Raw genomic sequence first — 25,212 nt, 5'->3', positions numbered from 1 at the left:
TGAATATGCAGATGAATGTTACTGGTCCTCCAAAAGGTCATGACTGGATTTACTGGTCCCTGTGTCAAAAAGTTTGGGAACCCCTGATTTAAGGGATATCACCAGAAAATTTCATCCAGCTCTTTTTCTTCAGTCCACATGACTACACTGTATATAGGACGTATACCCAATAATTAGATTATTTCTTGTTGTATCTGCATACTTTAGACCCCTGTGAATCATAGAAAAGTCCCTTTAATATGTCATCATCAGTTGCATATTGATTTAGCATGAACAGAAAATAATCAACATCCATTAAGAAAGTTGTAGTTGCTTCTACACAGTGCGTGTGTGAGAGAGTGAGATTGAGAGAAATAACTTCCACAGGGAGAAAATTGTCATTGGCAGGGCTCGTCAAGTGGCGGCGAGCCCTGCTCGCCAGCCGCGTGGTTCTGCGCTCTGCGCATGTGCAGATTGTTTTGCGCATGCGCAGATCGCTCTGCGCCAGCTCGTCCGGGGGTGTAATCTACTCACCACAGGTGAGTAGATCACACTATTTGTCGAGCTCTGGTCATTGGCACAATTAACACTATTGACATGATTGATGCCTTTATAAGTGACAACACTATAGAGGATCAGAGAGAATTGTTCTCCTTGCCATGGTTTGGGCTCTTAAAGATGAACAGGACACAGAACATTTCTTTAGTCATTTGCCATCTACTTAATCCCTCCGATAACCTGCAGATTTACCTTTTGAGATCCCAAAGTGGAGCGCTTTAGTGAGGTGGAGCTGGAACCAGATGTCCTCACCACAAGACCTTGGTCACTAGTGTGGAGAAATCCCTGTAATATTATCACTCTCATATAACTTTGTATTAAGATCTTGTCCTTTTAGATCTATCTTTAAGTGTTTTTATAGAATCTCTAACATTTCTCCTAGAACTTTGTATTAAGAGAAACTTTCCTTGTAAGAAAAAAAATGTCTTGAGCTCTCCCCTTTCCTTGACTGTCCTGTTGAAATGAATAAGGTGTGAAAGGAGAATGAAAAGGGAGCACCTCCAGCAGCAGTTTCCAGGTTGGAGAAGGTCTGGGAGCCAGATCCAGGACAATACGGCTGTGTCTAGACTGGCCTGTTTTTCCAGAAAATCAGCCGCTTTTCCAGAAAAACTTGCCAGCTGTCTACACTGACCACTTGAATTTCCGCAAAAGCACTGACTTCCTACTGTAAGAAATCAGTGCTTTTTGCGGAAATACTATGCTGCTCCCGTTCAGGCAAAAGTCCCTTTTGTGCAAAAGGGCCAGTGTTGCGCAAAAAAGCCCCGATTGTGAAAATGGCGATCAGGGGTTTATTTGCGCAAAAGCACGTCTATATTGGCCACGGACACTTTTCCACAAAAAGTGCTTTTACGGAAAAGCGTCCGTGCCAATCTAGACGCTATTTTCCGAAAATGCTTTTAACTGAAAACTTTTCCGTTAAAAGCATTTCTGGAAAATCATGCCAGTCTAGACGTAGTCTACCTGTAAAGTGAGTTCATTAAGAAGACTGAACATACATATGCCTTGGAAGTCAAGCAGCAAGTGCCTGCTCTCGGAAGAACTCTCTTTGAAGCAGCATTAAGAAAGGCAAGATGCTGACTAATTGGCTCCGTGAGAGGGATAAATAGGAGGCATCTTGCAGAGGGACCCTAGGTTTTCGTCTTGTCAACATGGAAGCATTGATCCGGATCAGCAGAAGCCCCGCTCCACCCCTCCCCCATCTAACTCACCTAGCCAGTGCAGTTAGGGGAAGCAACTTTTGGTAACAAGATGGAGTGTGCTTGTGTGTGTGTGTGTGTGTGCATGAGTGTAATGTATCCTATGCATATGATAAATAGCGATTGTTCAATAAATGTGGCGTATTGCGTTATCACCCTGAAAAAGATCCTGGGTGCTTCTTTTAAGCACAACTCTAGAACAGCCTAGTCCCTCACCATCCCGTCTCCCTGGGTTTGGCCTTGGCTGCTGGAGTGACCCCACCACCACGTTGCTCTGGACTGGGGCCACGAAAGCAGCCACTGCCTTTAGTGTTGCTGTGGCTCAGGCCCTGGTCAAGGCTGTCAAAGCATGCCCCTCCCACAACAGAGCTGTGGCTCTGGCTCCAGCCAGGTTGCTGTAGCAGGCGCCCGCTATGACTCTTGCCCTTTCCGTGTCTGGGGCCGCTAGAACAAGTGCTATCAGCCACGTGGCCCACCCTGGAGCAGCTGAGTACTCACAGCATGGCTCTGCTTTGGAAGTGAGTGGGCCTCAACCTTAGAGGGAACACTGCCCTCAACTCTCCACACTGCAAACCTCTATCTCATCCCTGAAGTTCTCATCCCCAGCCCTCCCCCAGAGCCAGCCCTTACACATCTGTTCCCCAACTCTGCCCCAACCCTAAGTCCTTTCCCACAATCCAAATCCCCCGAGCCTCAATCCTGACACACAAACTTACTTTTTTGTACCAACAGAGAGATAGTGAGTCCCACATTCCCTGCTTATGGGTATCCTGTCATGCGGTTAGTCTGAGCCCAAGTCACACCCCGGAATCCCTCAAAAACAAAAGCTAACACCCTGTTTCCAATTGTCCAGCAGAGGCTTTTTTTATTAACGAAACCCAGCCCCTTAATTTACAAAAGCACCACCTTCTCGGCTAAAGTCTATGGCTACATCTAGACTAGCATGATTTTCCGCAAATGCTTTTAACGGAAAAGGTTTTCCATTAAAAGCATTTGGGGAAAAGTGCGTCTAGATTGGCACAGATGCTTTTCCGCAAAAGTACTTTTCCAGGCTGGGGCTCCCCAGTGAGGGTATGTCTACACTACCCCCCTAGTTCGAACTAGGGGGGTAATGTAGTCATTCAGAGTTGCAAATGAAGCCCGGGATTTGAATTTCCCGGGCTTCATCTGCATGAAGCCAGCCGGTGCCATTTTTAAATGCCGGCTAGTTTGGACTGCGTGCTGCGTGGCTACACGCAGCATGGACTAGCTAGTTCGGAATAGGAAGCCTAATCCGAACTATCTAGTCCGTGCTGCGTGTAGCCGCGCGGCACGCAGTCCGAACTAGCTGGCATTTAAAAATGGCGCTGGCCGGCTTCATGCAAAGGAAGCCCGTGAAATTCAAATCCCGGGCTTCATTTGCAACTCCGAATGACTACATTACCCACCTAGTTCGAACTAGGGGGGTAGGGTAGACATACCCTGAGCGACTCAGATCAAGAGAAATACAGCCTTCCCATAGGGCAATTCAAGTATTCCCGCCCTGGGCCGCTTCCTACCATGCAGTGGCTGCCTACCCATAGTCGTTCTCCATTGCTGGGGTCTGGGTCACAGCCAGGTTTGTTGATCAGGATGAACACTTCAGCAATGGCCAGGGTGAGGAAAACAGCTTGGGCCAGTGATTCTCACTGCCTTGCTCTCGCCGGAACCCTTACCCGACTACGGATCTGTGGCCCATGGGGGACTTTTATTCATGGGTGAAACTTGGCACCTTGATGTCTCTTCTCCCTCCCAAAGTCAGGGTCTTGTCTCCCACAGCTTCAGCACGGAGCCAGGCTGGTGCTAACGCTGCTCCTGAGGAAGGGAGCGGGTCCCGCTGGGGCTGTGTGGGGAATGGCTGGTTGTTACTGAATGGGAAGGATAAAACAGTCACATTGCTGAGGGCACGGGAGAGCGGCTGGGGCTGGCTTGGCAGTGCTGTGAATAGCCTTGTGGGAGCTCTGCAATGTGACTGTGGCTCCTAAGGCAACAAGTGCAGAATCCCCCTTAGTGAACTCGAGAGGCTCCTACCAGCCTGGTCTGAATCTGGCTGAAGGGGTGGATGGCCCCGCTGCTGGAGTGCCAGAGCCCCTGTGAACCAGCCTGTGTTTGTCCCCTCCCCCACCAGGCAGGGCAGCGCCCACGCTCCCAGCAGGGAGTTACAGGCACCTTGCTCGCACCCAGAGCCCTGGGATGACCATGGAGCAAGAATGGGTGGCCCATGTGTGGTACCCAGGGGCTCTCCCCCTGGGCTGTGACCCCCAGGGGTGTCTCACACAGACGTCCTGGTCTCTCAACTTCCCTGTCACTCCAAACCAGGCAGAAGTGCTCCTCTCTCGCTCTCTGTGGCTCCCCTTTCTGCCCTGGCAGGTGCTGCCCCTTCTCCCACTGGCCTGGGCCTGGTATCCCTCTCCTCCCAGCACCACAGAAAGCCCCTTGGGCTGAGCCTGGGCAAGCTAGAGGCCTCAGACCTGTAGTTTCTGAGAGGCTTGTGCCTTGGCCTCCTCTGCCCTTGGCGACCGGCTCTCCCGGCTGCTCCCTGTGCGCTGCTGGCCAAAGGAGGCAGCAAGGCAGGAGTAGGGGGAAGGAGCAAGTCCTGCAGCAGCCGACAACTCGGGCTTAAGCCTCCAGCCCCAGCACAAAACCTTCAACCGGACCCGTATGGCTTCCTCCTGCCCCCATCCAAGCTCTGAGGGGAGAAGAAAGCCCTGTAGCCTCAGGCAGGAGACAGGAGGCTTCATCTCTTACAGCCTTGCCCTTTGCTTCCATCCCGGCAATTACAGGGGCTGGGGAGCTCCCTGGCCAGCCACAGGCTCAGCCACTTCCTGCTTCATGGCACAGATCCAGGCAGCCCAACAGGGTCTCTGTGTGCCCCCCCGCCACACACACCTTTTGTTTGCTGTTGCCCAGGTGCAAGAGGCCCAGATTCTGCAACACTCACAGGCCCCACAGGAGGGGGCTGGTTTGATGCTTCACCCCATGGCCCAGCAATGACTCCCAAAACTTCCTCTGTGCTCTGGAAGTCAGTTTTGCTGTGTGAATTCTGTGGGGCAGGCGACGTCAGGCCTGGGCACTGGAATTATTTACCAGTTTCCCTGGCCCTGGGGTGCTGCTGAGCCCACAGCTGTGATGGTCAAGAGGTTAAAGCATTGGACTAGAAATCTAGTAAGTTGTGTCTACATTGGCGTGATCTTGCGCGAAAGTGGCCGCTTTGCGCAAAAACATGCTGCCTGTCTACACTGGCAGGGAGTTCTTGCACAAGAACACTGACATTCTAATGTATGAAATCAGTGCTTCTTGCACAAGAACTCTGACACTCCCGCTCAGGAATAAGCCCTCTTGCACAACTGTTCTTCCACAAGAGGCCAGAGTAGACTGGCACCATGAATTTCTTGCACAAGAAAACCCAATGGCTAAAATGGCCATCGACGCTTTCTTGCGCAAGAGAGTGTCTACACTGGCACGGATGCTCTTGTGCAAAAGCATGAGATGCTCTCTTCTGGAAGAGTTTTTGCAGAAGAACTCTTCCGCAAAAGAGTTTTTGCGTGAAAACACACCAATGTAGATGTAGCCAGAGTGTTCACAAGTGTAAGCAGAGTCAGGATACGCTCTACCCTGACATCTGGTGGTGAATTGTGGCGAGTTGTGCAAAAAGACTTCAGGGGCTGATATTGTTTGCATAGGCACACCCACCCCACCTAGTATGTTCACTCTGGCTGCTGTGGGACCCCCAGTTTCACTGTTATTTAAGCAGGGAGAATAAAGTGTTGTCACCCTGATTATGTGATAGTGGAACTGTTTTATGACAAAGGGATTCACCATCAACTAAGTAGCAATTGCTAGACAAGGGACATGGGTTCCAAAGCTGGTGAAGTGAGATGTTTGTGGGGTGCTGGTGGTTCCTTTTCTGAGGGTCTGAAACAGTAACTGCACTTCTGTCCCTTTCCAGTGTGGAGTATCAAAGCTAATCTCAGAAGATAGAAATTGCAGTTTGTTCTCTGGCTCTACTAAAGCTCAATCCAAGGACAAGATGTATCCTTCTTAAGATCCTGGTGAAAGTGAATTGCTGCTAGGCTGAGAATAAGTGGAAGAAAGGTATCGCCCAGCATGGGACTTGAACCCATGACCCTGAGATTAAGAGTCTCATGCGCTACCAACTGAACTAGCCAGGCTGAGTGCAAGACCTTTACTAATGCCTAGTTACAAAGTAGCAGGAGCTGAGTGGTCTCAGATGCCTGACTCAAGGCTCTGTCTTGCCCCCAGTGGAGGGTTCTGGTCTGCATAGGGAGTCCAAGGTTCAAATCCCACTCCTGACACACCCACTTCTTTCCTCACAAGAAATGGTCCTATTTCAGTCTCTCAAGCGACAGGAGAAGGGTCCATGTTCAGGATTCCTCTTAGCGTAGCAGCAAGGAGAGAGGGAAAGAATTCAAACCCCTTCAGGAGGAAGGGGGTGCTGTTTGCAGAGAGGCATTGGCTGAGCTCAGGGGCCAGTTGTATGATCTACCCTGCAGCTGTGATGGCATCAACTCCCCTCCCACTGGTCTGGAGATAGAGCTCCAAGGAGCATCAGACACCCAGGCTGCATCTAGAGTGCTTTTGCAGAAAAACTTGCCAGCTGTCTACACTGGCCGCTTGAATTTCCACAAGAACACTGACGATCTCATGTAAGATTGTCAGTGTTCTTGTGGAAATGCTATGCTACTCTCATTCGGGCAAAAGCCCTCTTGAGCAAAGAAAAGAAGGAAGGAGTGAGGGCTAAGCGAAACAAATGCCATGACATCGTGGGGAGGGGGGGCTAGCCCACAGGAACATCTAGACTACAAACAAGCACCAGAGAAGGATTTGATCGAGTGGGGAACTGAAAAGGAAAGTGAAAACACCAACAAGGTAGTAATAACATTGGTAAAAACCCTCATATTAAAAAAGAAGAAATTAAAGCCCTGAGGGATGAGATTGAAGCTCATGAGAGCAAAAATCCACCCTGCAGTGAGGAACGTAATTTACAAGCAGCTGCAACGCCTCTGTGCCAAAGGAACGCACTAGGAGAGAGAGGAAAGGATTTCTCGGCTGGTGCAACTGTACCAACTGCACTGCCTTTCCTAAGCTTACAGGGGAATTCGGCAAAACATCACCCCCTTTACCCCTCTCCATGCTCAGCGCCATACAAGCCATTGCCATACATCACTGAAGATAGGAGACACGGAAAATAACTGAAAGGGATCAGCTCTTCCCTTTGGAAAAACAGGCTCTAGTAACAAATCTGCCAGATCCAAAGCAAAACACAGAGTCTTGGAACAAGCTTAGCAGCTTAGGGGAAGTGTTCCTCCAAATTCTGAAGAAAGGGGTGTCTGCCGACCATCAAGCTGTATTGCCCATAGGCATTTTGGTTAGAAATGCATACACAGACATAATGAAGTGGGCTACCGATTTACAGAACAGGAAGGGAAAGAAAGTAGCTTCAATCAACACTATAGAGGCAGACGCCACAATCCATCCAATCCAGGCTACTCTCTGCTATACCTGTGGAAAGCCAGGGCAAATAACACGGGACTGTGGGCACAAAAGGAAGCCCAAACTTTGTACCAACTGTAAAAAGGCTGGCCACACTAGAGAAGAATGCTTCCACCCCGGCGGGGGTAAGGCAGGACAATGGCTGAGCAAGAATACCCCTAGCACACAGGATACACAGAACCACGTGCAGGAGCAGGAGAAAGCTGCCAAGCAATTCAAGCAACTCTAGGAGATTCTTGAGCTCCGTGCTAACAAATAATGTTCCATAACACATGAACCGGGAGAGCGGGGGGAGGGGGGAATAATCAGGCAAATTATCAATAAGCAGCCAAATCTTCCCCTCACACGCAGTTATATTTGGCTCAAGGGCGTGAGGGGAGGTAACCTAAAAGCCACCCTAACCTAAGCCAGTGAGTGGCAACTGAATTTGAAGATGTAGTCATTATTGGCTCCTGACAAGGAGACACAATTGGCGACCTAAATCTCCTTACCGAGTTTGAGGAAGTAGTTAGCCCCAGAGCCAGCATAGAATGAATTATTTCAGAAAACCCTGCAAACTTTGAAGTAAATTGACGTTTACAATCCCTTAATTTCACTGCAAAAACAAAAACACCCCAGATTCTGCTGCAGCATGGATGTTATGAAAACCCTGTACTAAGACGTTTAAATTATTCATAGCTGACTGCAATAACAAATATTTGAATTTACTTAATGAAGGGAACCACAAGGTGTGGGGGCAAATTGAAAAGCCCACCCTTCTTATTAAATTAATAATGGACAAAACCTGTGTCATTGGGAAAAGTCATTTAGCAGGAATCAAGATGGACCATAAGAAGAAAAAAGCATGTGAAAAGAAAATAAGAGGTTTGGAGCCCCGTGTTGGTGCAGTAGAAGGAATAAAGAAATAAGTAGTACAGACATTGAAAAATTAAATTAATAGGAATGAGGAAAGTTTTCATTTAAGGGACAAAGCAAGTGATTAAGAGTATGCAAAGATGAGACGCTTACTCCGTGCGAGTGTGGAAGGAATTAAGCAATTGTTGGAATGTGTGAGAAGGAAACCTGCTTTAATAATGACTCCCCGTTTCTTTGTAGCCTCTTTCTTGAGCAGAGTATACAAATCATTTAGGCAAGGAAACAATCAAATTTAAACACTTGGCTATGGACACTTTTGTTAAATCCGCAAAGGGGAAATTAGGGATTCTACTGAAACTTAATTGATTAACTGCATAAAAGAATGAGCTCTATACATTTTAACTCTGTTTTGTAGTAATTGTTTAAGCTAGGAGAATGTTAACAATATCTCTACAGGTGAACACAAGGAACTAGAAGGAAGCAAAGAGTGCACCATGTGAAAAGGAGGACTGGGAGTAGAGTACCAACCCTCTTCCCACTGGATTGGCTTTGCTTTAACAGCCACATGAATGAAATATTTAGCTTTTGTAAAACTTGCACACCAACCATAAAAGCGGTTTGGCCAGAGATGATAAGAAATCTATAAGTAAAACAACACGGGCAAGTGGGACATCAGCATATTTAAGTAAAGATGCCCACAACATTGATGCCCACAACAATGAGGAAACTAGTAACCTCACCATTGCAATAATAGCCATTTGCCCTGCTACCTACTGGTGCCAGGTGCCTGACTCCTTAAAAGGCCTCACGAATACCTGGTAAGAATTACGGAATTGCATGGGTTCCCATTAACAATCAAACATCTGTGAACCATGCTGTGGTCCCATAAGAGAAACATTGACTCCAGTCAATGTAAACTGCCTTCAAGTCACACACAGAGAAATAAATAAACATCGATCTGGTCCAAATGAGTGGTACCTCCTAGTGTTTGACCACCCAGACAGACCACTCCATTGAACTAAATAGAAGGCCTTCCCCCTCTACATATCCATCCGTGTGCATAATGGTCCCTTGCTGGGCGATCCTGACCATCGATGGGACTTGGCTCTACCGCACTTCAGCAATGACGGTAACCTAACACGGGATCCTGCGTGGCATGGAGGAAGTACCTAGAGGAGGGTTTACTGGCCCTGCAGGCAGAGATTGTGGAGTTGGTGGCCGGTGCCCAAAGGCATTTTGGGATTGGCTGTCTGAGGTACACGCAGATAGGGAAAATGGTGGACCATGTCATAACATCTTACTCTGAGGCACTCAACCAGGAAGTAGAGGTCAAATCTATAATCACTAGACAATTAGCCTGTCCGAAGATAGGATTTTCAAGTCTCTCCTCCACCTAGGTCTTCTCTCCTGAGCCTCCAGTCTCTCTCTCTCTCTCCTCCTACTGCCTCCCCCTCTGTCTCCGCTCTCCTCCGCCTCCTGCCTCTCTTGCATTCTGCCTCTCTCCGTCTCTTTCTTTCTCTTCTCCCCTTCCTGCCTCTCACTCTCCCTTTCTCTTCTCCTCCAGCCTTTCCCTCCCATCCATCTTTCCCTGTCCCCCTTCCCCTCCCGCCATGGCACTCGACTGAGTGCTGCCTGCTCAGCTGGGCTGCCGCGAGGGAGATGGGGGGCGTGGACGTACATGGCCAGGGGGCAGGTCTGTGTATGTCACCGCTCCACCCCCTCTTTCCCAAATGGCCCCTTGCACTGCTAGCTCCCCCACCCTGCCCCCTTCCCCTCCCTCCATGGCAGCTCGGCAAGAACAGTTGCACAAGACGACTTATTCCTGAGCGGGAGCATCATAGTTCTTGCGCAAGAAGCACTGATTTCATACATTACAATAGTGATGTCAGTGTTCTTGCACAAGAACACGCGGCCAGTGTAGACAGGCAGCCAGTTTTAGTGCAATAGCGGCCGCTTTTGCACAAGATTGCACCAATGTAGACACAGCCTAAAAGTTTATTAATAAAAGAAAGAAAAGGTTGAGAGTAAAGTTGTTAAGGACAATACATTATATACATCAACCAGCAAGTTCTTGATGAAGTATCTTAGTGGAGATGTTACAAACTGCTAGCATAAAAGTCTTTGGCGTCTGTCAGGACGGGTGAGCAATCCTTCCGGTGTCTCTGTCCTTAGCAAAACTGAATCTGGGATATGTAGCAAGACTGAAGACAAGATGGAGCCCACGATGGCATTTGATATTTATTTCTCGTGTCTCCCAAGCTGGAGCTAATCACATGGCCAAGTGACCTGTCTGTTTCATATGCCAGCAGCCATTGTGACCTGGCTGCTTCGCAGCTTTCCACAAGCATTCCTCAGCGGTGTATTGGCCACCCTAGGAGCCATTGTCCTTGAAGCCCTACTGATTAGCATAGTCACTCATTGGATATTCCTTCCTCATGACAGGCAGTCCATACACAGCATCAACAGAGCCCATAGTCATAACTCCCCATACAAACTCCAAAAGTACATGAATACCATACATAGAATCAGCACAATATCAGCTTTCATTTGACACCTCGCATGGCTCACTTTATACAAAATTTGGGGCAAACAGTTCCCCGTGATCACAGCAGTGATCTGTATGCTCCCCTTAAAATCCAATAATGTGACAGGGGGCTCAAGAAAGGGTTGGGGTCTTGAGGAAGGATTTGAGATGCAGAAATAGGCAGGTGTCTGGCCAGGGAGGCGGTGCAGTGTGTGGCCAGGAGAGACGGTGCAAGAAAAAAGAAGGGTGTCAGAGGAAGCTGGGGGGGGGGTGGGGAGAAGGGAATTGAAGAGATTGGGAGGGGTGTCTGGGGATGAAAGCAAATATTGCCTGGCTTTGGGCCCCCTTGCAGCAACATCTGCAACCACACTGTCCTGGTCACCCCAGAAAAAGGCTCTGTTGCTGCAGCAGCCAGACAGACTAGGACCAGCACCGGACACCAGAGGCACCACTACTGCACCCATTCAGTCCAGGGCTGGAGGTGCTGCTGCTGCAGCTATGAAGCCCAGGACCAGCCCCAGAAGCACCCCTGACATGACCATGTAGCCCTGGAGGCCAGCAGTGCAGTGGCAGCAGTGCCTCTACTGCCAGCCTCAGGTTGTGTGGCAGACTCAGCCTAGTGCTGTCTCCTCTCTAGTAGCTACAAAGCATGAAGAGGGGGTGGGGCTAAGCTCCTTCCCCCTCAGCACATGCTCATTTGGAGGTGGGGCCTGGCACTGCCTTGTGGACAGGATCAAAGCCTTAGGTAGGTTGGATTCTGCCAACATAGAAAATTTTGCTCACCACTGATATAGGGTTTCTCACCTGTGTTGCTTCAACTATATGCAACAAGCCTTAAACTCTCGCTATAGCATTTCCCAAAGTCAGAGCAGTTGAAGGATTTCCTCCTGTGAGAGTTCTCATGGATAACAAGGTACGACCTCTAACTGAAGCTTTTCCCACAGTCAGAACAGCTGAATGGTTTCTTGCATGTGGGTTTTCCTATGTCTAACAAGGTTTGAGCTCTGACTGAAGCTTTTCCCACAGTCAGAGCAGATAAAGGGTTTCTCCCCTGTGTGGGCTCTCCTATGGATAACAAGGATTGAGCTCTGACTGAAACATTTCCCACAGTCAGAGCAGCTAAAGGGTTTATCTCCCGTGTGACTCCTCCTATGAATGACAAGGTGTGACCTCTGACTGAATCTTTTCCCACAGTCAGAGCAGCCGAAGGGTTTCTCTCCTGTGTGAGCTCTCCTATGACTAACAAGGTGTGATCTCCGACTGAAGCTTTTCCCACAGTCAGAGCAGCTGAAGGGTTTCTCTCCTGTATGGGCTCTCCTATGGTTAACAAGTTGTGACCTCCAACTGAAGCTTTTCCCACAGTCAGAGCAGCTGAAGGGTCTCTCTCCTGTGTGGGCTCTCCTATGGCTAACAAGCTGTGACCTCTGACTGAAGCTTTTACCACAGTCAGAGCAGCTGAAGGGTCTCTCTCCTGTGTGGGCTCTCCTATGGCTAACAAGGTTTGACCTGTCACTAAAGCTTTTCCCACACTCAGAGCAGCTGAAGGGTCTCTCTCCTGTGTGGGCTCTCCTATGGCTAACAAGGTGTGACCTCCGACTGAAGCTTTTCCCACACTCAGAGCAGCTGAAGGGTTTCTCTCCTGTGTGGGCTCTCCTATGGATAACAAGCTGTGACCTCCGACTGAAGCATTTCCCACAGTCAGAGCAGCTGAAGGGTTTCTCCCCTGTGTGGGCTCTCCTATGGCTAAGAAGGTGTGACCTCCGACTGAAGCTTTTCGCACACTCAGAGCAGCTGAAGGGTTTCTCTCCTGTGTGGGCTCTCCTATGGCTAACAAGCTGTGAACTCTGACTGAAGCTTTTCCCACAGTCAGAGCAGCTGAAGGGTCTCTCTCCTGTGTGGGCTCTCCTATGGCTAACAAGGTTTGACCTGTCACTGAAGCTTTTCCCACAGTCAGAGCAGCTGAAGGGTTTTTCTCCTGTGTGGGCACTCTTATGGCTAATAAGGTATGACCTCCGACTGAAGCTTTTCCCACAGTCAGAGCAGCTGAAGGGTTTATCTCCTGTGTGGGCTCTCCTATGGCTAACAAGGTTTGACCTGTCACTGAAGCTTTTCCCACAGTCAGAGCAGCTGAAGGGTTTCTCCCCTGTGTGGGCTCTCTTATGGCTAACAAGGTGTGACCTCCGACTGAAGCTTTTCCCACAGTCAGAGCAGCTGAAGGGTCTCTCTCCTGTGTGGGCTCTCCCATGGTTAATAAGGTGTGACCTCCGACTGAAGCTTTTCCCACAGTCAGAGCAGGTGAAGGGTCTCTCTCCTGTGTGGGTTCTCTTATGGCTAACAAGGTGTGACCTCTGACTGAAGCTTTTCCCACAGTCAGAGCAGCTGAAGGGTTTATCTCCTGTTTGGGCTCTTTCATGTTTAATAGGAGTTGCACAGTCACTGCCAGCACAAAGTGAATGTTGATGGAGGATTTTCTTTTGAACAGTTTCTGTGTTTGTTTTCAACCTTCTGGTCCTGTGACTGGATTTACCCTGTCCTGCTCCTGGATGGTTTCCCTGCTGCCTTTGTAGGCTACGCTGATTCTCACAAGTCTCTCCTTGCTCAGGACTCTGAGAAACATGGCCTTCACATCTTTCCACTAACACCCCACAAGGAGCCATTTGCTCAGGTCCTTCCTCCTGAAGACTCCTCTCACTGTTCTCATTCAGCATCCCATCACCTGCTGGGATAGAGAGAGAAACCACACAGGAGTCATTCCCTGTGCTGAGCTGAAAGAAAAATTCTGAATGGTGAAGAGAAAAATGGAGGACACACCCAAAGAATGGCTGGAAAGATTCAATAATCATGAGCTGAGTTCACCCTGCTCCCCCATCACTCTTTCCCCACTCAAAACTCTTTGCCTGGAGTTGAAGACAGTCTGAAGGGCCAGTCAGACTTGATGAAAACACACAACCAACATCTGCTATGCAAACACAGACATTGGTTTGAGTCAGTTAAGCTGATTTCTCACCTGTGTCGGTGTCACTCTTGATCTCCCCTTCCTCACAGCCTTGGAGATCCAGGATCTGCAGCTCTTCCCTTCGCTCCACCCAGGAGAGCACATGAGCTTTGGAGACTGGAAAGCCTATTCCGGGAGCAATTAACCAAGTGCTGATCTTGTTCATTGAGGTCTGTGCCATTGCTGCTTCCAAAGCCAGGATCTGAGTCTCCTACCCAGAGAGGCTCCTTCCCCACCTTCCAGAGACTGGTCTCTGGCTGGTACAAGATCCCAGGATACACTAATTCCATCCTCCCCCCGCCACACTACAATGTCAGGAATAGCCCAGCTGACTCCCATGGGGAACTGAGTGCTCTGCTGCACTCTGCAGGATACAACCCAGTCTCCCTTAGGGCCTGTTCCATACTTGGGCAGGACAGGAACACACTGCTCATAAGGGGAGAGCTCTAGGACTTTCAGGACTGACAGATGGCACTAGCCAGGACTCATATTTGAGCTGCCACATGTCAGGTCTCTAGGGCTGAGAGGGAAAGGATCCAGCAGAGTTCTAGACCCCTATGGGCTCTGCCCACAGAGCTCTTGGCTTGGGGCTGAACTTGCCCTGCTCTTGGGCTCAGATGCTCTACTTGAGCCAGAAGGAGGCAGGGGAATTGTCTGATCAGGAAAATGAATCCTTGGCTGGCCACTTCAGGCCCTGCCTATGGTCCACACTCCTGATCCTGACTGACTGTGCCATGGTGGGCCCACAACAGCTGTCAGTCCTGCAGACAGCCAAGGCAGTGCCAGGCTGTTCCTGTGGCCAACAAACGTGTAGACAGGATGGGCTGCTTCTCTGCTGCTTGTAGATGCTCCTGCAGCTCAGCTCCCCTTCTGCAGCCTTGGTTCTACTCTGCCAGCAGCAGCAGCCCTCCTCTTGTGGCCAGTTGGGCCTGCCATTTGGTGCCTCCCTGGCTTACACAGAATCTACTAGAGGCAGGGAAGGACTCTGAGTTGGTACCTTCCTTCCAGGGGCTCAGCACAATAGCACAAGGGGATCCTGCGGATGCTAAGAGCAGCTGCACCCAGCCCCACAACTCTGGTACCTGCCGTTCCTGCCTGGGCCCTTCCACTGACACCTCTGGCCAAGGCACAACATGGGTAAGATGGTGAGAACTACAATGAGAGCTTGGCTATGGGAAGAGCAGCACCACTATTATGTCACTGAACCTTCTCTTACATAGGAGACAGGATTACTGGGACAGATACTGCTGATATTGGGGGTTTGGGTAATGAGGGACCCTGAACCAAACCCAACCCAGCTGCTACAGAGCCCACCCAGCTCCTGTTACACAAGGGAATCCTCACCCAGCCAGCTCACAGCCTCGTAATTCTCCTGCATCACATCCCTGTAGAGGGCTCTCTGGCCCGGGTCCAGCAGAGCCCATTCCTCCTCAGAGAAATACACAGCCACCTCCTCGAAGCTCACTGGCTCCACCACGGCCATTTCCTGTCCCTGGCTCTGCAGGCCAGGGGCTGAACTGGAGTCAGACATGGGTGTTCGGCAGCCTAGCAGGAAGAGAAGCGGAATTGGAGACATTTCAGAAGGGGCTTTAATCCTTTCCACGCCTCTATTCTGCCCAGACTCTGTCCCTGGTGACACACATGCTGGACTCTGCAGTTTGGGCAAACGCTGAGTCTAGCTATTCCATAAACTCCACACACGAGTTAGACCCAAAAGCCGTATTTATTTCTCTCAATACCTGGCTTGAGTTACATTACTTTGCTCGCAACAATGGGATTCAGTTCTCAGCACCCAGTGTTTCTGCTAACAAGCCCCATATTCATCTGCCTGAACATAGACATAGGTTTAATTTAATTTGGGCTGCTGTATTTATAATCCTTAGTCTTCATACATTGATTTGCAGCTCAAACTTGGGATCTCTCATCTGACACAGACTTTATAAGCCCTCTCCATAACAGAGAGGAAGTGAAGTTAATATGAGCATTCAAATGCATATTATTAAACATGTGTGCCGAGAGTGTTTGCAGGATGAGGCCTTAAAATTAATGGATTCATGGCATCAGAAGATATCCTCAGCCATGCATTCTGTCCCCTCTGCGTCACAAGCCATTACACTTAGACCAGCTACCCAGGCACAAAGCTGTTTCCCCACAGCATGTTTTCTAGAAAGTCACCTAGTGTTGATTTGAAGACATAAAGAGATGGAGAACTTTGCTCATTTGTTTCAGCAGCGAATCCTCTTACCCATCAAATATTTGTGCCTCCTCTCTAGCCTGAAATTCTCCGGCTGCAGCTTTCAGTTATTGACTCTCACTGAGCTGTATCCACTAGAACAGGAGTGGGCAATTCATTTTGATGGGGGGGGGAGGCAGTCCAAGATTTTGGAAAGTGGTTGAGAGCTGCACTCTTCCAAGACATTAAGCAGGAAATACAACGAATGGGATGGGCACTGGGAGAAGAAGGGAGCTTTGGGTAAGGGTTTGGGATGCAGGAGGGAAAGAGGGGTCTGGGAAGGAGTTTGGGTGAAGAAGGCAGGTGTGATATGGGGCACTGGATTAGCCAACTACTCATGAGATATTTAAAGTAAAGTTAATTTAGAGAAGCAGCTAAGTGGACAAATAAGGGGATGAGGGTTACTTGGATGCAGGAAAAGAACAAAGAGTTTGGGTATGTGGAGTGGGAGCCAGGAGTGGGGGGCAGAGAATTAGGAGGGGAAGAGAGAGGTTGGGGTGCCAGAGGCAGGCTTTGGCCAGGAGACTTACCTGAGTGACTCCCAGCCAGCAGCCAAGCACCTCTCTGAGGCAGGCAAAGAGCCTGCCCAACCCTCACACAGGCTGCAGGGCCATGTGGGTTGAGACTAACTATGAGCCAGAGGGGAGGGGACACGGTGCTTCCTTTCTGGCCAGAAACCAGCCAATGAGATTGTCCCAGGGGTGGAAGCAGTGCCTGTAGACTTCCCCCTTCACCTCTGGGCTCACGCTCGCTTTGAGTGGCTTGCAGGTGCCAAGGGGCAAGTATGGAAGTAGCCCATTGCTCGCCAAGCATCAGTGGGCCGGATCAGATGGCCTGGCAACCTGGATCCGGCCCATGGGCTGTATTTTGCTCAGGCCTGCACTAGACCCAAGAGCCTTTGCGTATCCGGCTGTTTCTCGCCATGAACAAACTGATACCATGGAAGCCAGTCAGGTCTCAGCCTTTCAGCCTATTTATTGTTTGAAACCAACCCCACATTGAAACTGACTGAGCAGTGAAATCTGAGCCTGAAGGTGCCGTCGGTTGTGTGCTTTAACTTCATCCCTATAGCATCACAAACCCATAGACCAGTGTTTCTCAAAATGTTCACAGGTCCCCATGCAGCACCCCTAGGGCTCCTCACTGATCAGTGGGTGGGATTTAGGGCTGTTTGCACCATGGTCGCTGGTTTGGTTGGTAACTTTAATGTCAATCCCTTGAAGATGTGTTCACAGGAATTTTCTCATTTAAAGAATCTCCACCTGAAAAACTCACCTTGTCTGAAAGCTCCCAGGGATTTTCCTCTTGCTCTCTCCAGAGCAGACGGCAGAGTGTCCGGTGGGGGAAGGGATAAGAGCGGTGAATCATAGAATACTAGGACTGGAAGGGACCTAGGGAGGTCATTGAGCCCAGTCCCGTGCCCTCATGGCAGGACCAAATACCGTCTAGACCATCCCTAATAGACATTTATCTAACCTACTCCTAAATATCTTCAGAGATGGGGATTCCACAACCTCCCTGGGCAATTTATTCCAGTGTTTGACCACCCTGACAGTTAGGAACTTTTTCCTAATGTCCAACCTAAACCTCCCTTGCTGCAGTTTAAGCCCATTGCTTCTTGTTCTATCCTCAGAGGCCAAGATGAACAAGTTTTCTCCCTCTTCCTTATGACACCCTTTTAGATACCTGAAAACGGCTCTCCTGTCCCCCCTCAATCTTCTCTTTTCTAAACTAAACAAACCCAATTCCTTCAGCCTTCCTTCATAGGTCATGTTCTCTAGACCTTTAATCATTCTCGTTACTCTTCTCTGGACCCTCTCCAATTTTTCCACATCTTTCTTGAAATGTGGTGCCCAGAACTGGACACAATACTCCAATTGAGGCCTAACCAGTGCAGAGTAGAGCGGAAGAATGACTTCTCGTGTCTTGCTCACAACACACCTGTTAATACATCCCAGAATCACGTTTGCTTTCTTTGCAACAGCATCACACTGCTGACTCATATTTAACTTGTGGTCCACTATAACCCCTAGATCCCTTTCTGCTGTACTCCTTCCCAGACCGTCGCTTCCCATTCTGTATGTGTGAAACTGATTGTTCCTTCCTAAGTGGAGCACTTTGCATTTGTCTTTATTAAACTTCAGCCTATTTATCTCAGACCATTTCTCCAATTTGTCCAGGTCATTTTGAATTATGACCCTATCCTCCAGATTAGTTGCAATCCCTCCCAGCTTGGTATCATCTGCAAACTTAATAAGCGTACTTTCTGTACCAATATCTAAATTGTTGATGAAGATATTGAACAGAGCCGGTCCCAAAACAGACCCCTGTGAAACCCCACTTGTTATGCCCGTCCAGCAGGATTGTGAACCATTAATAACTACTCTCTGAGTACGGTTATCCAGCCAGTTATGCACCCCACCCACCTCACTCTGCTGCCCGCTCCCCCGAAGCAGCGCGGCGAGTAACGGCACCAAGAACTGCCTGAGGGCGCGCGGCACATGCGCAGTGACCGCAGCGAAGTTCGCTGCCTTCCTCCACTCGCTCATGAAGTCAGACGCTGCTGCGGGGTGGGCGGGGCCTGAGCAGGGGCGGGGAGTGATGGGCGGGGCAGCAGCTCAGACCGGGAGCTACCTGGCCACGCCCCCATCTGCTGCTCCCCCCGGCTCCTGTGCTCTTTGCCTGTGTGTCCCTGGCTCCCCCCCCCCCCCGCACCCCTGGGTTCTTGTGGAGTCGGATTGACCCGCCCCGGGGCTGTAGGAACCGCCCCCCCGCAACAATCCCCCCTGCCATGATTCTCTGTGGGCCTGTTGCTGCTGGGGGCTGGGATCGCACCTGTCCCCCCCTTTTCTGCTTCTCCTTGTCCCGGCCCCGCAGCCCCTGGGCAGTGCGCTGGGAGCAGGGACATTCCCACCCCAATGCGGCTCCTCTCTCCTCCCACTGGCCCAGGGACACAGGCTGGGATGGGGGGGAGGGTCTGTCAGTTCCCCCTCCTGCCTCTCTCCAGCTTTTCCTCCAGGGCTGGGTGGTCCTGGTGGCTGGGACATTCCCATTCCCAGCCCCATGTGCTGCTGCCCCACACCTGTCACCAGCCCCTAGGGCAGGGGGTGCAATGTTCCCACGGACACGCCTGTCATAATGAGTGACCTCTGCCTTTGCCCATCCCCCTTGGGGGCCCCAGAACAGGAGGCCAAAGGCTCCCCCCCCCACTGAATGTGGGCAGGTCTGGCCTGGCCTCTTTCTCCCCAGACACCCCTGCCCCTCCCCATTCCCCCTGGGCTCTGCCCCCCACCCTGGCCAGAACCTGGAGCCCTGCCCAGAGAGGAGAAGCCCTGGGGTGCCAATGAAGCTGGGGCCATCACAGGACCATCCCCCTGGAAGGGGGGGCCTCAAAACCTGCCCCTGGCTAATGGGCCAGACATAGTAGCCCCTGCCCAGGGCAGATGAAGGGTCCATGGATCCCCCACTGCCCAGACAGCTCTTACTGTGACGTGAATGGGGTGAGAACCACAGGGGCAGATGGGGGGAGCCTCAGATTCTCCACCTGCCCTGGATGGGGGTGTGGACATGGGCTGGGGCTGCTCATGGGCCCCCCACCAGTGTTCCCTGTAAGCTGAGCGCTTGGGCAGCCACCCAGGACAGATTCAGGTGCTGCCCAGCTGATTAGCAGAGTCCCCCCAGCCGGCAGCCTGTGTTTCTATGGGTGGTGCACATCTGTGCCTGCCTTGGTGCACACAACAGCATTTATTCCACACATATATGGAAACAAATTTGAGGGAAACCTGCCCCGTCAGTACAGCTTGAGTGGCAGACAGCCTGCTCTCTCCCTAAGCCCCACAACACTCTGGTTTCTGCCCGTCCCAAAGCAGCATTTGCCCCAAGTCACTGGCACCACCCAGCTGAAAGCAAACCCAGCGCCTGCAGCCAGTCCTATGGCACCGTCACGAATGATTTACTGGCTCAGAGAAGGGAAGGAGAGTTACTCACAGTGAATGCAGCAGCTGGACACACAGCGAGCTCCTGCCTGGCCCAAGGAAATAAAGGCGCCTCTGGTGAGCCAGCTCGGTGTGTTCTGTAGCACCAGCCCACCAGCTGCAAATTCTTCAGTTTGTGCCAACCCTCCCGCCGCCGCCATCCCCCTCCCTCCCTGCCCCATCCCCGGTGTCTAAGCCTGGGAGAGAGAAAGTTCTTCCTACCCTGGCTCGTCCTTCCCTCCCCCAGAGCTCACACTGATAAGCGGGTTTGGGGCCTGGCTCCTCTTCAAGGGCACAAGGATGAGGGGAGCAGCCAATAGAGTCTTTTTCCCACAATGCTCCATGGTGGCTTGTCTGGTGTCTGGAGCTCCCTGTGCCAGGCAGGAGATGCCCCTTCCCCCCCCCCCCCCCCGGACACACCAGGGTTTCACACTTGTCTCTGCTCCTTTCCTGGCCTTGGGCTGCTCCTGGTATCACAATAAACCCTCGACCAGCCCCTGAGCAACACTCAACCATCCCCCAGCGCCACAGGCACAGCCAGTCCCAGGGGGTCAGCACCTGCATTTCCCAGAGTCCAGCCCCTGCCCCCGTCTCTGCCAGTCCAATGCCTGTTTTAATCACACACAGACCCCAGGGAGCCAGCTGGCTGCTGGCCCGGCATGTGCCAGTGCCCAGGAGGTCTGGGGACTGGGCATGAGCTGGCACCAGGATGGGCAGGATCACCCAGGCCTACATGTCTATGGTGAGCAGTTGTGCAATGCACACTGACGGTCATGGGGAGTCATGTCGCATTGCTGGAGGGGCTCATGAATCCCTGGGGCGTGAGAGCCTCGTCCACTCCTGTGCCTGCCTGGTGGGGGACTGAGCCAGGGTCTCCCTAGCTGAGGGGCAGAAGTTATGAGGGGTGGGAGAGGGGAGCTGTGAGGGGATGGGGGCAGGGCAAAGGGGGAGGGAAGAGGGAGACAGGTGTCCAGTTTGGGACTGGAAGCCCCTGGCCCAACAGGCTCCTGGAGATGCCAGGCAGCGCCACTGGCCCAGGCTGTCGAACATCCAGTTTGTGGCTCCACAGGCTCCCTGCAAGCCCCTGTGCAGCTCGCGGGGAAGCCTCTGAGACGGCATGTCCAACTCTTAGCATTGGAGCAACTGGGGGGGGGGGTGACATCAGCTGGGCCAGGGCAGGGCAAGAACCGCTCTTGGGCAGCACGATGAGTAGGGCTGGCCACTGACCAGGCTCCCTAACCCGAGCCCCTCCCCGTCTTCCTCCCCTCGCACCCAGTTCCTCCAGAGCCTGGCTGGAATGGCTGCCCCACTGCCAGCCCTGCTGCTTGGCATGGTGCAGTCATGGGGCCAAGGGCAGGGGAGTCCACAGGTGTGGAGAGCAGATGGGAGCTGGATGGGGGGCCTGGAATGCAGGGGGCAGGAGCAAGGGCTGGGCCAGAGGTTCCCATGTGGCCTAGAGGATAGGGTGCTGGCCTGGGGAGGACAGGGTCATGGGTTCAAGTCCCCCCTCCCGTGTCTACATTAGCATGATCTTGCACAAATACTCTTTAATGCAAGAGGTCTAGCATTAAAATATTTGCACAAGAGAGCATCTACACTGGCATGTGCCTTTGCATAAGAGATGTGCTTTTGCGCAAGAGCGTCCGTGCCAGTGTAGACGCTCTCTTACACAAGAAAGCTCCAATGGCCATTTTAGCCATCGGGCTTTCTTGCGCAAGAAATTCATGTTGCCTGTCTATACTGGCCTCTTGCGCAAGAACAGTTGCTCAAGAGGACTTATTCCTGAGTGGGAGCATCATAGTTCTTGCGCAAGAACACTGACGTTCTAATGAACTCCCTGCCAGTGTAGACAGGCAGCATATTTTTGTGCAAAAGCAGTCGCTTTGGCGCAAGATCATGCCAATGTAGACACAGCCAGGATGTCTGGCTCAGAGGCGGGGGGGAGGGGGAGGGGGGGGGAGAATAGTCATAGCTTCCCCCAGGCTCTCCTCAATTTATTGTTCCCAGCATGGTATATCAGTTGGGGGACACATTAATGTGGCTTGGGGGGTTTTTTGGGGGCGGGAGGAAGTGTCTTTCAACTGTGTTTACAACAACAGGGTTTCATGTTAATAAGCTGAATTTCACAAAACTGAAGGCGTCCCGGACAGAGATAACAGCCGTGAATAAATTGTACCAAAATACCAAGGCTACATCTAGACTGGCATGATTTTTCGCAAATGCTTTTAACGGAAAAGTTTTTCTGTCAAAAGCATTTGCGGAAAAGAGCATCTAGATTGGCACGGACGCTTTTGCACAAAAGCACTTTTTGCGGAAAAACGTCCGTGCCAATCTAGACGCGGTTTTGCGCAAGAAAGCCCCGATCGCCATTTTCGCCATCGGGGCTTTTTTGCGGAAAACAATACCACGTTGTCTACACTGGCCCTCTTGCACAAAAGCATTTGCGCAAGAGGGCTTTTGCCCGAACGGGAGCAGCACAGTATTTCTGCAAGAAAACTGACAATCTTACATGAGATCGTCAGTGTTCTTGCGCAAATTCAAAGTGTAGACAGCTGGCAAGTTTTTTGCGGAAAAACTGGCCAGTCTAGACGCAGCCCAACATTGAACCTGCCACTTGCAGAACCTAGTTTCATGTATAGACGTGGTACAGGAAGAATCAAATGACCACTAACAAAAGATGGCCAGGCCCACTTTTGCCAGATGCTAAGCACTATGAAATGAAACTGAACACTCAGAAACTGGAGCAAAAATGGTGGAAGCAGAATGCAAGCCACAGTGCATTCGGCCAAGCCAGAAAAGATGGAACTCTGTGTTCATGGCTGTGGAGAGAATTCGGTACATTCTGAATGAACAAGGAGCATGGTCCATGAGAAATGTGTCCCCAGAACTCCAAATTAGTATGCAAGAAGCAGTTCTTCGCTTTATACTTTTCTTTTTGTTAAAAAAACAAACCCTGATCATTCTGTATTTTTATTAACATTATGTATTGACTGTACGACCGGCTGAATCCAGCAGAGCAGGTTTTATTGACAGAATATGCCATGGTTGTGGGCCCAGTGTTGAAGGTACTAAATATACTCCAAACACAGATAAGCACACTAATGGAATGGATGCTGTGTACATTATACCATCTTCAGGGGGTAGCAGAGTTAGTCTGTACAGCAACAACAAACAGTCTGGTAGCACTTTATAGATTAACAAAACATATATGTGGTATCACGAGCTTTCGTGGGCACAGCCCACTTCTTCAGATGATTGGAGTTTTGAATTTAGGCTGTGCAGAGCCAAAATAAATAGATCTGTACATCCTAAACTCAAAACTCTGGTCATCTGAAGAAGTGGGCTGTGCCCATGAAAGCTCATGATACCATCTATATGTTTTGTTGTCTATAAAGTGCTACCAGACTGTTTGTTGTTTTTTAAGTTTAAATTATACATGATGGTTCCAAAAGCTAGAGGAACAAGATGCCCTCTTGAGGCCACTGGTAGATAGACTCCAGTTCACCATTCAGAAATGATTTGGTGAAATAATTGAGGACCCGGAGCTAACAGCAGCTGACATCTTGATGCCAAATGTTAGGACCACTTGGAACAAGCAGGAAACCGGGATTAGAAAACATAAGATACTATGTTATTTTAGACAAATGAAACTGCAAAGAAGCTTGATGGGTATCTGGCCTCTTCAGGAGAGACCATGGATCTGCTGCACTCTTTTTCTAGAATTAGGGAGCTGTGTGCCAGGGCCAACAGACATCTGTCTCCATCAGCTGCCTGTGAGAGATTCTTCCATGTGATGGACTCATATTTTTTAATAGAAGAGCAAGGATTGGTACAGATGAAAAAAAGTGCTCCTATGGTTGAACAAACATTTTGGAAATCAATCATGACAATGGAAAAATGCACACTGTGAATGTGGGCAAAATAAATACATTTCTGTAATCTGACTTGTATTTAATTTGGTCCCTCTTCATCTTCATAAATGAAGGCAGTGACTATCGTTAAATTCCACCATTGAAAAATGTATAGTATAGGTGTATAGAATATAGAATTATAAGTGTTTATATAGCATGCGTGCTTGTTAATGGTGACCTGCAAGAACCAGGGTGGCTAAGCATAGGATTCCATAGGACAACGAATTTTTACTTTTGAATACTTAAGTACGATTAAGATAGGATACTTTTGTACTTTCACTGAAGTAGTTTTGCAGAAGATTACTTAGATTTTTACTTACGTTTGTTTCAAAGTAGCAGGACTTTCAGTTGCATCGCACAGAGTAGTGACAGTACAAGGCTAAGCACAGAGCAAAACAATGAATATGGGTGGCAGAGACGGGAGAGCAATTCTGTGAGTCCCAGGAATAAGACAAGAGAAAAGTTATGAGACTCTGTCCTGTCTATAGCACTCTTTTTACATTGTAAACACCTTTAAAATGCAGTAAGCAAAACCATACAGCTAGGCTACGTCTAGACTGGCATGATTGTGCGCAAATGCTTTTAATGGAAACGTTTTTCCGTTAAAAGCATTTGCGGAAGAGAGCGTCTAGATTGGCACGGACGCTTTTGCACAAAAGCATTTTTTGCGGAAAAGCATCCGTGGCCAATCTAGACGCGGTTTTACGCAAGAAAGCCCCGATCGCCATGTTCGCCACCGGGGCTTTTTTGCGCAAAACAATACTGCGTTGTCTACACTGGCCCTCTTGCGCAAACGCATTCGCGCAAGTGAGCTTTTGCCCGAACGGGAGCAGCATCGTATTTCCGCAAGCACACCGACAATCTTACATGAGGTCGTCAGTGCTCCTGCGGAAGTTCAAGCGGCCAGTGTAGACAGCGATTGTTTTTGCGGAAAAACCTGCCAGTCTAGACGCAGCCCTAGAGTGGGCCGGGCGAAGTGCGGGGGGGGCTGCAGCCCTTCTGAGCATGCTCAGCGCCTCCCCGGTGCAGAAGGGGTGAAAATAAATGTTGAAGCAAATAAAAAGGCCCCTTGCAAGGGCCACTCTCTGACTTGGGGCTTTGCTCTCGGTGTTGCAGAGTTTACCTGGCGCCCCTCCCCCCACCAGACCTGAGTCTGCCCCGCCCCCATCCTAGCCCCGCCCCCTGCATATGCCCCGCCCCCTGCCACGGAGCCGCGCCCCCCTTGGGACACTCACAGCGCGCGGGCAGAGAGACGGGCAAGGGCTGCGCGAGACCCCGCTGCGCATGCGCAGTGCCCGGACACGCGCCCACAGTGGCACCGCCTCTCAGGTGCGCATCCCCCCGCCCCCCCCCTCCTCCGCGCGCCGCCCCGGGACCCACCCGACGCGCTGGGCAGAAGCCACGTGGGCGTCTCGCGGCCCCGCCCGCGCAACAAAGGGCCGGGCCCAGCGCCCC

The 25,212-nt window shown here is 50.6% G+C and overlaps 2 protein-coding genes across 2 annotated transcripts in view; one reads left to right on the top strand and one right to left on the bottom strand.

The window, feature by feature from the left end:
• The window catches only part of LOC149523085 (uncharacterized), a 175,517-nt gene that overhangs the window by 12,745 nt on the left and 137,560 nt on the right, over positions 1 to 25,212 (top strand). The gene's annotated exons all lie outside the window — the stretch shown is intronic.
• LOC142818218 (uncharacterized) lies at positions 9,904 to 19,972 on the bottom strand. Its single transcript, XM_089771283.1, is given in 4 exon segments — positions 9,904 to 11,612; positions 11,614 to 13,363; positions 13,652 to 13,765; positions 14,984 to 19,972. Coding segments are annotated over 4 exon segments (2,142 nt in total). The 5' UTR covers positions 15,216 to 19,972; the 3' UTR covers positions 9,904 to 11,566.

The sequence above is a fragment of the Pelodiscus sinensis genome, chromosome 19 (assembly GCF_052426305.1).
Source record: "Pelodiscus sinensis isolate ZL-2025 chromosome 19, ASM5242630v1, whole genome shotgun sequence".
NCBI lineage: Eukaryota > Metazoa > Chordata > Testudines > Trionychidae > Pelodiscus > Pelodiscus sinensis.
The sequence above is the reverse complement of the archived record's forward strand: the minus strand, read 5'-3'. Positions and strand labels throughout refer to the sequence as shown.